Source organism: Lissotriton vulgaris, chromosome 11, assembly GCF_964263255.1.
Source record: "Lissotriton vulgaris chromosome 11, aLisVul1.2, whole genome shotgun sequence".
NCBI classification, from domain to species: domain Eukaryota; kingdom Metazoa; phylum Chordata; class Amphibia; order Caudata; family Salamandridae; genus Lissotriton; species Lissotriton vulgaris.
The window spans coordinates 26,550,236-26,563,322 of NC_141699.1; the positions used below are offsets into that span (position 1 = coordinate 26,550,236).

A 13,087-nucleotide genomic window follows, 5' to 3' on the forward strand; every position below is an offset into this window, starting at 1 on the left:
CTCCAGACAGGGTTTAATCAGCAAGCTAGGTCTGTGCCTTCCTTCCTGTTGTCCCACTCTTCTCAAAGTCTGTTCCCTTGTGCAGGAGTTTAAGCATGGAGTTGGAGAGTTCTGGAAGGTTGGGCTCCCGACCCAGTCTAAAGATCAGATTTAAACTCACATTTCCAACGAGTCCTGGTTATTGCTACCAGCGAGGCGCGTGCTCTAGTTTTTTAGCTCGTACATAGTGAAAAGTAGAACTACTCGGCCCAGAATGCCACATGCGGTTGGCAACACGATTTGAGGCTCCTTGGCTGGTACGCAGCCTCTCACATGTAGGGCTTTCCCTCTCACCCTTGGACCTCCACTAATGTCCCTCATCCATGGGGTCCCTTGTCTTTTTGCTTTCAGTGGGGTCCTACTGCTGTCCATCACAACTAAAGTCCTCATTATTTCTACGTCACCAGCAGAGCATTTTCCAGTCTTGGGTTTTTCACTTGACAACCTAAAGGATTCTGGGAGTTGTAGTCATTGCTCGCCTCCATTGAACCAGTTGGACTTGGCAACCTGAAATCAGTGGCGCTATCACGAAACCTCAGGACCAGGAATGTATTGTCCTGAATACTGGACGCATGGTGACCTCCCTACCCTTACCCATAGGGCCCTAGCGCTGATTCACTCATCTATGAGCTCCAGGCGCACTCTCTCAAACTGGTGGCTATAGGTCTGTCTCTCTCATCCCGGAGCTTCTAGGGGCCCCAGTGCTGTTTCCCTTGTGTTGCCATAGAGTTGTGTCTTCCCCCATGTGACCCTGAGTTGGTTCTCTCACCTGTGTGAGCCTAGAGTTGTCTTTCTTGCCTGTGTGGCCAGTGAGTTGTCTCTTTCCCCGTGTGGCCCTAGAGTTGTCTCTGTCACCCGTGTGGCCCTAGAGTTGTCTCTCTCACCCATGTGGCCCTAGAGTTGTCTCTCACCTGTGTGACCCTAGCGTTGTCTCTCTCACCCAGGTGGCCCTGGAGTTGTCTCTGTCACCCGTGTGGCCCTAGAGTTGTCTCTGTCACCCGTGTGGCCCTAGAGTTGTCTCTGTCACCCAGGTGGCCCTAGAGTTGTCTATGTCACCCATGTGGCCCTAGAGTTGTCTCTGTCACCCGTGTGGCCCTAGAGTTGTCTCTGTCACCCGTGTGGCCCTAGAGTTGTCTCTCTCACCCAGGTGGCCCTAGAGTTGTCTCTCTTGCCCCGTGTGACCCTATAGTTGCGAATTTCTTGGCCATGTGACCCTAGAGTTCTCGCTCTCACCTGTATGGCCAGTGAGTTGTCTCTCTCGCCCGTATGACCCTGAAGTTGTGAATTTCTTGCCCATGTGACCCTAGAGTTCTCTCTCTCACCTGTATGGCCAGTGAGTTGTCTCTCTCGCCCGTGTGACCTAGAGTTGTCTCTTTCCCACATGTGACCCTAGAGTGGTCTCTCTCGCCCGTGTGACCCTAGAGTTGTCTCTTTTCCCCAGGTGACCCTAGAGTTGTCTCTTTCACCCATGTGGTCCTAGAGTTGTCTCTGTCACCTGTGTGGCCCTAGAGTTGTCTCTCTCACCCAGGTGGCCCTAGAGTTGTCTCTCTTGCCCTGTGTGACCCTAAAGTTGTGAATTTCTTGCCCATGTGACCCTAGAGTTCTCTCTCTCACCTGTATGGCCAGTGAGTTGTCTCTCTCGCTCGTGTGACCCTAGAGTTGTCTCTTTCCCCCATGTGACCCTAGAGTTGTCGCTCTCGCATGTGTGACCCTAGAGTTGTCTCTTTCCCCGTGTGGCCCTAGAGCTGTCTCTCTTGCCCATGTGACCCAATAGTTGTCTCTTTCCCCTGTGTGGCTCTAGAGTTGTCGCTCTTGCATGTGTGGCCCTAGAGTTGACTCTGTCACCCATGTGGCCCTAGAGTTGTCGCTCTCTCATGTGTGACCCTGGTGTTGTCTCTTTCCCCGTGTGGCCCTAGAGTTGTCTCTCTCATCCATGTGACCCTAGAGTTGTCGCTCTCGCATGTGTGGCCCTAGAGTTGTCTCTTTCCCCGTGTGGCCCTAGAGTTGTCGCTCTCGCATGTGTGGCCCTAGAGTTGTCTCTTTCCCCGTGTGGCCCTAGAGTTGACTCTGTCACCCATGTGGCCCTAGAGTTGTCGCTCTCTCATGTGTGACCCTGGAGTTGATTTTGACCCTAAAGCTGTTTCTCTTGCCCATGTGACCCAATAGTTGTCTCTTTCCCCCGTGTGGCTCTAGAGTTGACTCTGTCACCCGTGTGGCCCTAGAGTTGACTCTGTCACCCGTGTGGCCCTAGAGTTGACTCTGTCACCCATGTGGCCCTAGAGTTGTCGCTCTCTCATGTGTGACCCTGGAGTTGATTTTGACCCTAGAGCTGTCTCTCTTGCCCATGTGACCCAATAGTTGTCTCTTTCCCCCGCGTAGCTCTAGAGTTGTCGCTCTCGCATGTGTGGCCCTAGAGTTGTCTCTTTCCCCGTGTGGCCCTAGAGTTGTCGCTCTCGCATGTGTGGCCCTAGAGTTGTCTCTGTCACCCGTGTGGCCCTAGAGTTGTCTCTCTCACCCAGGTGGCCCTAGAGTTGTCTCTCTTGCCCCGTGTGACCCTATAGTTGCGAATTTCTTGGCCATGTGACCCTAGAGTTCTCGCTCTCACCTGTATGGCCAGTGAGTTGTCTCTCTCGCCCGTATGACCCTGAAGTTGTGAATTTCTTGCCCATGTGACCCTAGAGTTCTCTCTCTCACCTGTATGGCCAGTGAGTTGTCTCTCTCGCCCGTGTGACCTAGAGTTGTCTCTTTCCCACATGTGACCCTAGAGTGGTCTCTCGCGCCCGTGTGACCCTAGAGTTGTCTCTTTTCCCCAGGTGACCCTAGAGTTGTCTCTTTCACCCATGTGGTCCTAGAGTTGTCTCTGTCACCTGTGTGGCCCTAGAGTTGTCTCTCGCACCCAGGTGGCCCTAGAGTTGTCTCTCTTGCCCTGTGTGACCCTAAAGTTGTGAATTTCTTGCCCATGTGACCCTAGAGTTCTCTCTCTCACCTGTATGGCCAGTGAGTTGTCTCTCTCCCCCATGTGACCCTAGAGTTGTCGCTCTTGCATGTGTGACCCTAGAGTTGTCTCTTTCCCCGTGTGGCCCTAGAGCTGTCTCTCTTGCCCATGTGACCCAATAGTTGTCTCTTTCCCCTGTGTGGCTCTAGAGTTGTCGCTCTTGCATGTGTGGCCCTAGAGTTGACTCTGTCACCCATGTGGCCCTAGAGTTGTCGCTCTCTCATGTGTGACCCTGGAGTTGTCTCTTTCCCAGTGTGGCCCTAGAGTTGTCTCTCTCATCCATGTGACCCTAGAGTTGTCGCTCTCACATCTGTGGCCCTAGAGTTGTCTCTTTCCCCGTGTGGCCCTAGAGTTGTCGCTCTCGCATGTGTGGCCCTAGAGTTGTCTCTTTCCCCGTGTGGCCCTAGAGTTGACTCTGTCACCCATGTGGCCCTAGAGTTGTCGCTCTCTCATGTGTGACCCTGGAGTTGTCTCTTTCCCAGTGTGGCCCTAGAGTTGTCTCTCTCATCCATGTGACCCTAGAGTTGTCGCTCTCACATCTGTGGCCCTAGAGTTGTCTCTTTCCCCGTGTGGCCCTAGAGTTGTCGCTCTCGCATGTGTGGCCCTAGAGTTGTCTCTTTCCCCGTGTGGCCCTAGAGTTGACTCTGTCACCCATGTGGCCCTAGAGTTGTCGCTCTCTCATGTGTGACCCTGGAGTTGATTTTGACCCTAAAGCTGTTTCTCTTGCCCATGTGACCCAATAGTTGTCTCTTTCCCCCGTGTGGCTCTAGAGTTGACTCTGTCACCCGTGTGGCCCTAGAGTTGACTCTGTCACCCGTGTGGCCCTAGAGTTGACTCTGTCACCCATGTGGCCCTAGAGTTGTCGCTCTCTCATGTGTGACCCTGGAGTTGATTTTGACCCTAGAGCTGTCTCTCTTGCCCATGTGACCCAATAGTTGTCTCTTTCCCCCGCGTGGCTCTAGAGTTGTCGCTCTCGCATGTGTGGCCCTAGAGTTGTCTCTTTCCCCGTGTGGCCCTAGAGTTGTCGCTCTCGCATGTGTGGCCCTAGAGTTGTCTCTTTCCCCGTGTGGCCCTAGAGTTCACTCTGTCACCCATGTGGCCCTAGAGTTCTCGCTCTCGCATGTGTGACCCTGGAGTTGATATTGACCCTAGAGTTGTCTCTTTCCCCGTGTGGCCCTAGAGTTGTCGCTCTCGCATGTGTGGCCCTAGAGTTGTCTCTTTCCCCGTGTGGCCCTAGAGTTGTCGCTCTCGCATGTGCGGCCCTAGAGTTGTCTCTTTCACCTGTGTGGCCCTAGAGTTGACTCTGTCACCTGTGTGGCCCTAGAGTTGACTCTGTCACCTGTGTGGCCCTAGAGTTGACTCTGTCACCTGTGTGGCCCTAGAGTTGACTCTGTCACCTGTGTGGCCCTAGAGTTGTTTTTTTCCCCCGTGTGGCCCTAGAGTTATCACTCTCGCATGTGTGGCCATTGGGTTCTCTCTCTCACCTGTGTGGTTTGCATGCACTGTATCTGGTAACTGTTTAATTGTGATTTTGTTTTGATGTATAACAACGTGTGTAAAACTGTCTTTAATTTTTTTTCCACATTTTGTCGTTGTGTCTTGTTGGATTTATTTGCGCTTCACCCAGAACACCTTGGACAGCATGCAGGTATTTGTAGGGATGTGGCTATTGGATGTGCATGGATGCCCTGTGTGAACTGTCAGCGGAAGCTGCTGCCCTTGTCACTGGCGGTGCAGACAGGAAGTGGAGGCGGGGCTTACCCTTAAAGGAGCGGTGCAAGCGAAGGAGGAGCTTGCCCTTAAAGGAGCAGTGCAAGTGAAGGAGGAGCTTACCCTTAAAGAAGCAGTACCAAGTGGAGGCGGGGCTTACCCTTAATGGATCAGTACCAAGTGGAGGCGGGGCTTACCCTTAATGGATCAGTACCAAGTGGAGGCGGGGCTTACCCTTAATGTAGCAGTGCCAGGTGAAGGAGACGCTTACCCTTAAAAGAGCAAAGTGGAGGTGGGGCTTACCCTTAATTGAGTAGTGCCAAGTGATGGAGGGGCTTACCTTTAAAGGAGCAAAGTGAAGGAGGGGCTTACCTTTAAAGGAGCAAAGTGAAGGAGGGGCTTACCGTTAAAGGAGCAAAGTGAAGGAGGGGCTTACCCTTAAAGGAGCAGTGCCAAATACAATTATTCAGAAGAGCTACCTTTTAGCCACTTTGCTTTCTGTGGCCTTTAATTTTTGCCACTCCTGACCTTTTAAAAAGAACAATTTTTCAACCATATTTATTTTAAACATTCAAGTAGGAAAATAAGCTTCTTTACCCAAAATGGAGGTGGCAGCTCTTATCCATTGCAGATTGTATAACAGGAGATTTCAGTGGGGGGGATACAGGAATCAGTTTCTCGTTGGAAAAAAGAGACAACCAGTTCCAGAATGAAATAAAGTTTGCTATGGCTTTGACCTCTACTCGCTACTGATAAGAGACACATTGGTTTGGAGGGTCTGTGCCTCAAATCACAAAATAAGAAAGAAAACGGTCTGGGGCTGGAATTCTGGAGCAACCAATAGAAACTAGGCCTGAGCGGTGAACTTCGCTCTGTTCACAGAGCTTGCGGAGTTTTCTGCACTCCGCAGAGCTCGCGTAGTGCAGAAAACTCTACTTTGCGATGTCCAACTGAGTTTTTCCCTGCCTGCTCGCGATCGCGAATGGTAAGTTCGCGAGCTGCCACTCGGGTGGAATTTCTACTAGAGTGGCCGGAATACCTGCACAAACTGCAGTACGTACTGCACTCCGTCACTCGCGGGACTTCGCAGAGTTTTTTTGTAACTTTGCGGAGTTCCGCATAGCAAAACTCTGCGAACTACGTCCAGGACTATTAGAAATTCACCTAAATTGGTCTGGGACAATTGAGGGACTCAACGACCCTAATTACAAATATATTGTACTTTACTGTTGCCATGTGGGTTGCATTGAAAATACTTTACAGATGTCTTTGGGCAAGACAATCACAAAGAAGTCCGCCCACTGAACCTATCGTGTCCAAAGAGGTTTCCAAGACGGAATAAAACTCATACTTTTATCTCAAACCCTTTTTCAGTTTCTTAAGAAAATCTGGCATCTGAGTTCCCAAAATCAAAATGAAAAAAGCGAGTCTGCCTTATTGCCAATGAAAAATGTAATTCGGGTGATGCGGACCTGCTCAAGGGTCACACAGGGAGACCTAAAGATGGGGGTCTATTTACTGTGAAATTAGACAGTGCGAGTTAATATTGGCACAAGATTCTCAAAGGGAAAGATGGCTGCATCCTGGCTGCCAGGCTGTATCACGTCATGGCCAAGCCTGTCAGGCAGAGCCGCAGACACTCAGTTGAGTCTGGTTGGCACAGGCTTGTAGATTAGGGCTGATACTGGCCAGGAATCTGGGAGCAGCTCACAGCTCCCCACCACCCCAGGATTCAAGAGGGGGTGGAGGAACAAACAAATACAGAATGAACCACTAAACTAGGGTTATCAATATTCTCTGACTGTACTGCACACCAGGCCAGGTGCCACCCTGACACGAAGAAGCAATGCCGCCTAGAAACAGAACGGTACAAAATGGTGATGGACGGAGCATCTGAACCAATCAAACACTCACACCCAGTCAAAAGATCTGGGTTTAATCCATCACCGTTCTTTAGCCCACTCTGCCACCCCAGTTCAGACATGGCTATATGCAAATCAGTCTGACCCTGTGCCTTATGGGAACAGTCCAGCCCGAACTGCTAAGCCATGTCTTCCCTGGACCGGAAACAAGCTTCCGAGGACCGGCTTCTGGCATTCCAGCCGTCTTCAGCCCGGCTTGCTTGAATCCAGTGGCAAAGTGAGCAAGGGACTCACGTCTGAGCATACCCTGCCAACTTATGGCGGCCAAAAGCGGTACAAAAGGGGGGGTGGTGATGGACGGAGCATCTGAATCAATCAAACACTCACACACAGTCAACAGATCTGGGTTTAATCCATCACCGTTCTTTAGCCCACTCTGCCTCCCCAGTTTAGACATGGCCATATGCAAATCAGTCTGACCCTGTGCCTCATGGGAACAGTCCAGCCCGAACTGCCAAGCCATGCCTTCCCTGGACCGGAAACAAGCTTCCGAGGACCGGTTTCTGGCATTTCAGCCGTCTTCAGCTCGGCTAGAAACAGAAGGCGTCGCTTGACCCGTGGTGAGTGTGTGCCAGACCCAACCTGACAAACCACATGGCTTGAGTACTCCATCAGCAAGTAAACTGGTGGCAGAGGCTGCCTGGCAGAGAGAGAAGAAACCAGAGCAGGCCTGGCAAAGGTTTTTGTGGGAACCAGGCACAAACTTTACGTGGGGCCCTCTGGGTGCTAAAATCTAAGTTTAAACAATACATATAACAAATTCAATGAGGTATTCTGTTCCAATGTTGGATTGAAGGTCATACATTAAGAGCCAAGAACACCGTATGTTACTAGGAGCATCTGCTCGTAAAAGAAAGAGCCCTCACCCACCCAAAAGTGGCATGCTTCATCATCAGCCTGTTCCTCGTTGACTGGTGCTGCAATGCCCACGGCCTCCTCAAGGGGGCACTTTGAGATTAGATTAGATTAGCCTGCAAAGGACTGGGGGCCCGATTCACAAAATGAATTTAAGACTCAATCCTAAACTTACTACTATTTTGGTATTCACAGAATGCTCTTACTACTTTTGGCATTCACAGAATGCACTTACTACTTTTGGCATTCACAGAATGCACTTACTACTTTTGGCATTCACAGAATGAATTTACTACTTTTGGCATTCACAGAATGAATTTACTACTTTTGGCATTCACAGAATGCACTTACTACTTTTGGCATTCACAGAATGAATTTACTACTTTTGGCATTCACAGAATGCACTTACTACTTTTGGCATTCACAGAATGCACTTACTACTTTTGGCATTCACAGAATGCACTTACTACTTTTGGCATTCACAGAATGCACTTACTACTTTTGGTATTCACAGAATGCACTTACTACTTTTGGCATTCACAGAATGAACTTACTACTTTTGGTATTCACAGAAGTGAGGATTTTGTCTTAAGTTTGTCTTAAGACAAATTTAAGACAGACTTAAGACAAACTTAAGACAAAATCCTAACTTCTATGAATACCAAAAGTAGTAAGTTCATTCCGTGAATACCAAAATAGTAGTAAGTTTAGGATTGAGTCTTAAATTCATTCTGTGAATCGGGCCCTGTGTGTATTGGTGAATCTCAGTACTAGTATATGAAGACTTGATATTAAATCTGGTTGAAAATGACTATAGATATTTTCCTGTCTGTTTAATTTGGATAAAGAAGCTATGTCAAGATTAAAAGAAGTGTTAGAAACTAGAGGAATAGTTGGTCCCAGTTTCTTTTATGAGTGACCAGTCTCTGGTCCTAGAAAAGTGTGAGATTAAATCAGATGGAATTCTTGATCGACATGTTTCGTGCCTCTGCTGTGCCTGAGGATCATTGGCATTTCATCAGGACCGATCAAGATATACCAAATCTACACTTAGGGAGTGGATCCCAATCTAGTGGGTAAAGGAAGGTTTCCCCCACACTCTGAAGAACACCAGAAACATTGGTTAAATCACCAATTTACACTCCTATGTGTACTTTGAAGTTCCAATACTAGTGACCCTCATCTAAGAAGAATTGGGCCCCTTGGAGTATGCGGGCGAACCGATCTCAGGATTGATTCTGAGAGCGATGTGGTGGCTGATTCACCTACCCTTCGTCCACGTCTCAGGAAGTCTTCGTGGTCCTTAATATATTACCTTGAATCCAATATCGGAACAGTGTATGCTACTGAATCTGCCCAACAGGACTACGCTGTAAATATGGGATGCTACTCCAAGGATTAGCATTCTGGAATGCCAAGCCCAGTCAAGGCGTGGTAGACCCGGGATATACTCATTCATGCAGCCGCTGCAGTATTCAGGAATATTAGTGGCACAAATACACCAAAAACCCAGGCACACTAGCCGCAGCCAGACTCTCCCAAGCCCTCAGGAGGCTCGAAGCAGATGGACTGGGGACGATTTAGGATCAAACCAGTGGAAGACCAAAGATCTGTGATCATGGGTCCGTGAGGCACCATCTGACCCCCTCTCAAGCTCCCCGCCCTGTCCAAGCTTAGGCTGTCTGTTCAATGCACCTGCTGACGACAGGATCTGAGACCACCCAGGGAAGTGCCTGTCAAAGAACCCTGGTTCCCCAGTACAGAAGACCTGGAGATAGGGGGCTTCAGACAAAATGGCCACCGCAGGGCTCGGTAATTCCTGCAAACCCGCAAATTCTGCAGTATTCTCAAACCACCAGGCAGCAGCACCACCAGGTGTTTAAAGTAATGAATTACAACACATTTCCTTTCCGGGTCTGCACCCAAGATACCTGCAAGGACTCCAGATGCCATTGAGTTTTGTAGCGAGACCCATAAGGTGGACATAGTGATACACCTGGCTGAACTATGAGGTGGACATAGTGATACACCTGGCACAGAATTAATGAGAGAATATTCGAGTCCACTCGTACCGTGAAAATGAGTCCTAGCTAAAAACATAGGGGCCGATTCGCAGAACTAATTTACGACAAAATCCTAAATGTACTACTTTTGGTATTCATAGAAGGCATTTAGTAGTCTTAAGTTAGGATTTTGTCTAAAATTAGGATTGTGTCTTAAATTAGGACTTTGTCCTAAATTAGGATTTTGTCTTAAATTAGGATTTTGTCCTAAATTTGGATTTTGTCTTAAATTAGGATTTTGTCTTAAATTAGGATTTTGTCTTAAATTAGGATTGTGTCCTAAATTAGGATTTTGTCTAAAATTAGGATTTTGTCTTGAATTAGGATTTTGGGGAGGGCGAGGTGGCATTAGGCGAGGAAGGCAACAGGCCTCATTGTTTTCATGACTGTCACATAAAGCACTGCATATTTTTCTGAAACAAATGTTATTCCGATACTGAGAGTCTGGGCACTAGTGATGCTAATAACCGCAGAGGCCAGTGACAAGACGCAGAGTTTGCCGAATGCTAATGGTTCACTCCTTCTGTCTTTCTAGAATCGAATTCTAGCTGTAACATCCGGCTTACATTTCGGTGCCCATTTTATTATGGCACTGGCAAAAATGTAAGATTCTTTAAACTCAGGACTTCACCAAGAAGTCATTTTTGATTTTTGTCTTGTTTTGAATGTTGTTTTCCAATTTAAATGTAAAATATCGTTCAGATATGTTGTTACTTTGTAAATGGTCCCCTCTTTGCAAATCAAAGAGGTTTTTCCATTTATTTGAACCCTGAAAGGGTTCACAGTAAACTGAGTCCTTTGTACCTTGGAAATGAGTTACAATGAATTTCACCCCCATTCATGTAACTAACACCCATGTTGTGATTCAATAAACCATGTGCCAAAGTGTCTGCATCCTTCTAGTATGAGTATGTACCTTTCACATGCAATAATTCATGTAGAAATGTAAGTGATCTGTCTCTCTGGGACCCTGAATGTTACCTACTGCTAATTTTCAAAGTTCTAGTTTGTGTCCATTGCGCAGTGGTGAGTGTCTTTTACCCAGAGGTGCGAGTATGTGTCATGGTTGGCAAATATGTTGGGCCCATTTTATTTGACTTTCTAGACAATCAATAATCTGTGCCCTGCTGAGTTTTAGCTGATGTGAATGTTTACACAATTTATTACTGATTGCATTCATTTTATCACAAATTCTCATACACCCTTTATACACTGCAATCCCTTCTTACTGAAGAAGTAGAGACAGTAACTCATTTTTACTCATGAACAAACCATCTTAAAGGATATTCACCCTCCAAGTCAGCCATCTTGTTTTGTGATCTAAAGCCCCGCCCCCCTCCTCAGTGACGAGCCCCAAGGTGGAAATGTAAGTTGACTACTTGCTGGTGGGTTCCGCTTCTGCTGGTGTATGATGTCAGCTTTTGGACATCCATGGAAGGGTATGAACCCTATAGATTTCAACGTCTTCTCCACTGGATGTAGCACTTCCCCAACTTGATGTAGCAATAGGTGACTGGTCGTCTAAGACTCTCCCATCCATGGGTAACCAGTGGAATAACATCATTTATTTCTACAGATTCCTTCTAGTCCTTTTTTCACCTTGAATTATTCAATGTAACAGTAAAATAGTGACTCGGCTTCCATCTTCTCAAAAGTCTCACACAGAGCGCAATGATGAAGCCCCTTTTCCTTATCAGCTCAAAAAACGTCAGTAAGAATTTCAGGTTTAAAAATATTGGCTACTTCTGGAAAGTAATCACTGCTTCCATCAGGGAAAGAAAATAAACTTTAAAAATAATGAGTAGACGTATAATGTCCTGAAGAAGGCTTTGACTAATTCCTCTATTTAGTCGAAACATGTTTATCGTCCTCGTGTGCGTGAATATCATAGATATGCAGTGCTGATTAAAATCTATGCATAACTTGAGCCTAACATAAACAGCATTAGATAATACTGGATTTATAGATGTCATGAATGCCAAGTACAGATATGACTCGATAAGAGAAAAAAAACTCTCTAGTGTCGCTGTTTAGAAATTCCAAAATTGTTCACATGGAGTTGATTGTTGAAACAATCTTTAATTATATATTTAATAAAAACAATATTTATTTGTATATATGTTTAAAACGTTATGCATTGTTCTTAGAGAGTTATACAGGGATTTTCCTGGCCTATTTTAGTGATGGGTGGTATTGGAAAGCAAGATAGTCCATCAGTGGAATTCCCTCCTTGATAGGGATGCTATCATGGAGGAAATTCCAAGATTGGGTTCTCTCCTCTCAGAAACTGGGTGATTTTCCATGCTAAACCACTTGTAAATAAGGCCCTGAAGGCAATTTGTTAGAAATATATTCCCATGCTAGCAGGTAGTTGAAGAAGATGGACAAATATGCAGTCAGGCATAAATTCACGAAGAGCTGATAATCACGGAGACTCTTTTTTAGGCAGTGGTTGGTCTCCAACTCCCTAATTGACGTGGAAACCCTTGTGTAGACATCTCCATTCCACAGCACCTGTGCTGTGCACGCGCAGCTTCTGTGCTGCGTCTGTACTGCAAATAACCGCTTTACGCTGCTGTAGGTCTCCCCGTTCCTAAGGTTCCGATCCACCTAGCTTCCTCTTGCACCATTGCACTGCACAGAGCCCTATACGTGTACGACCAGTGCATCTAAAGTACAGAACCTCATTGGTGTGACTGAACCACCTGTGTCTTATGCACAGAGAATCTTCTCTGTAGCCCTGCCTTGTATCTATTGTGCAGAATCTGATCTTTGAGCTGAATCTCTTGTGTTTCTGCATAGGATGCAGCAGCATGCCTTGTGTCTCTGACGTGTCGAGCCCATTCGTGTATGTTAGCCGCACAGATCCCTGTCCTTGTAGCTGCACCTTCTGTGTCTCTGTCCACATAGGTCCACCTCCTCTGTCTCCACAGTGTAGAGGCCATTGACGCAGTCTCACCGCTTGTGTTTCTACTGTGAGGATCCAATCCACATGGTCACCCCTGTTGCTTCTCCACTGTCCAGAGTCCACCCACGTAGCTGCACTACCCGCTTGTCCTCCTTGCTGCGTTCATCTATGTAGCGGCTCGTCTTGTGTTTCTCATCCACAGGCCAAGGTCCGAGAACTCGAGGAGAAATGCCGCATGCAGAGTCAGCAGTTTAACCTCCTCTCCAAGGAGCTGGAAAAGTTCCGGCAACAAACCGGCAAGATTGACCTGTTGAGCGGGACCTCCCTGACCTCCTCCGACGCCCTGGGCACCCCAGGCAAAGCCCTGACCCAGTTCATGAATGGAATTGCCACCTCCATAGGTAAAGGTAAGAACCAGGACAAGTTCCAAGGTGGTACCAGGCCACCTTTTTCAATCATAAGTGAATGTCCTAATCAAGATGTGTCCACACATGCCTGGGAGAAGAGGTCCATGGGCCAGGGCCTTCAGCTCCAAGGGCAGAGTTGATGGGATCAGGAGATGAAGAACCAGAGAGCCACACTCAACAAAGAGGTG

At 47.5% G+C, this 13,087-nt stretch overlaps 1 protein-coding gene across 7 annotated transcripts in view; it reads left to right on the forward strand.

Moving 5' to 3' along the window:
• The window catches only part of RIMBP2 (RIMS binding protein 2), a 1,349,166-nt gene that overhangs the window by 776,648 nt on the left and 559,431 nt on the right, over positions 1-13,087 (forward strand). For 6 of the 7 annotated variants that reach the window (XM_086942673.1, XM_086942667.1, XM_086942669.1 and 3 more), the window contains exons 8-9: positions 4,662-4,682; positions 12,695-12,899. In XM_086942673.1, coding sequence (XP_086798799.1) covers positions 4,662-4,682; positions 12,695-12,899 — 226 coding nt within the window. The remainder of the gene's footprint in view (positions 1-4,661; positions 4,683-12,694; positions 12,900-13,087) is intronic. The other variant, XM_086942668.1, reaches the window with a different exon arrangement.